At 53.1% G+C, this 749-nt stretch overlaps 1 protein-coding gene across 1 annotated transcript in view; it reads right to left on the bottom strand.

Annotated features, from left to right (window-relative positions):
- FRRS1L (ferric-chelate reductase 1-like) overlaps positions 1-336 on the bottom strand; it is a 7,126-nt gene extending 6,790 nt beyond the window's left edge. The window contains exon 1 of the mRNA XM_010583596.1: positions 285-336. Within this exon, the coding sequence (XP_010581898.1) occupies positions 285-336 (52 nt within the window). The remainder of the gene's footprint in view (positions 1-284) is intronic.
- Positions 337-749: the final 413 nt, after the last annotated feature.

The raw sequence follows: 749 nt of genomic DNA, 5'->3' as shown, positions 1-749 counted from the left end.
CGGGGAGGCGGCGGCGGCGGCGGCCCCCAGCCCTGTCACGGGCAAAAAACCCTGTCAGCGCTGAGCCCTCCCCGGCCTCGGTTCCCCAAAACCTCTCAGCGTGTGGGCTTCAAGAGGACGTGATTAATCCTGGTCGCTAATTGCCGGGCAAGCTCACCCCTCGTGTATATAGATATATATTTATTTATTTTTGTCTATTTTCGATGACTTTCTGAGGTGGGACTGAAGGCACCACGCGACTTAGCCCTCGTCTCAGGTAAAAAAACCAAAAAAACAAACCACACCAGCGAGCGCTGGCTGTCGGATCGCGTGTTCTTGCTTTGTATTGTACGCCATGTAACCGCAGCGATGCAAATACGCTGAAAAACTGGCAGAACGGAACGAAAGCCCTGCTTATCCCCCCCCCAAAAAAAATTTGCTTGGGCTCTTGGAACCGACGCCGGGCTCGCAGCTAGGCGTTACGGAGACGGTCGCGGTCTCGCCGTGCCGTGGTACCCGCGGGTTGGTGGTGGAGCGATGGCATTTCATCCCCCGCGTTCGCCCAGGCGGCTCTTTTCTTGGGTTTGCGTTGCCGTCTTCTGGTTATAACTATAATTCCTTTTTTATATTGCTATGTATGGTTACACTCCCTCCTCTGAGAGTCTGGAAGGAAATTCAGCAAAACATCAGGGGGGAGGGAGGGAGAGAGAAGAAGACGCAGCGGTCGGCGACATTCTGAAGATTGAAATAACCCTCAATTTAAATCTTTT

This window comes from Haliaeetus leucocephalus, unplaced genomic scaffold (assembly GCF_000737465.1).
Source record: "Haliaeetus leucocephalus isolate CR32 unplaced genomic scaffold, Haliaeetus_leucocephalus-4.0 Scaffold915, whole genome shotgun sequence".
NCBI classification, from domain to species: Eukaryota; Metazoa; Chordata; class Aves; order Accipitriformes; family Accipitridae; genus Haliaeetus; species Haliaeetus leucocephalus.
Note: the sequence above shows the minus strand (reverse complement) of the source record. Positions and strands in the feature narration are given on the sequence as shown.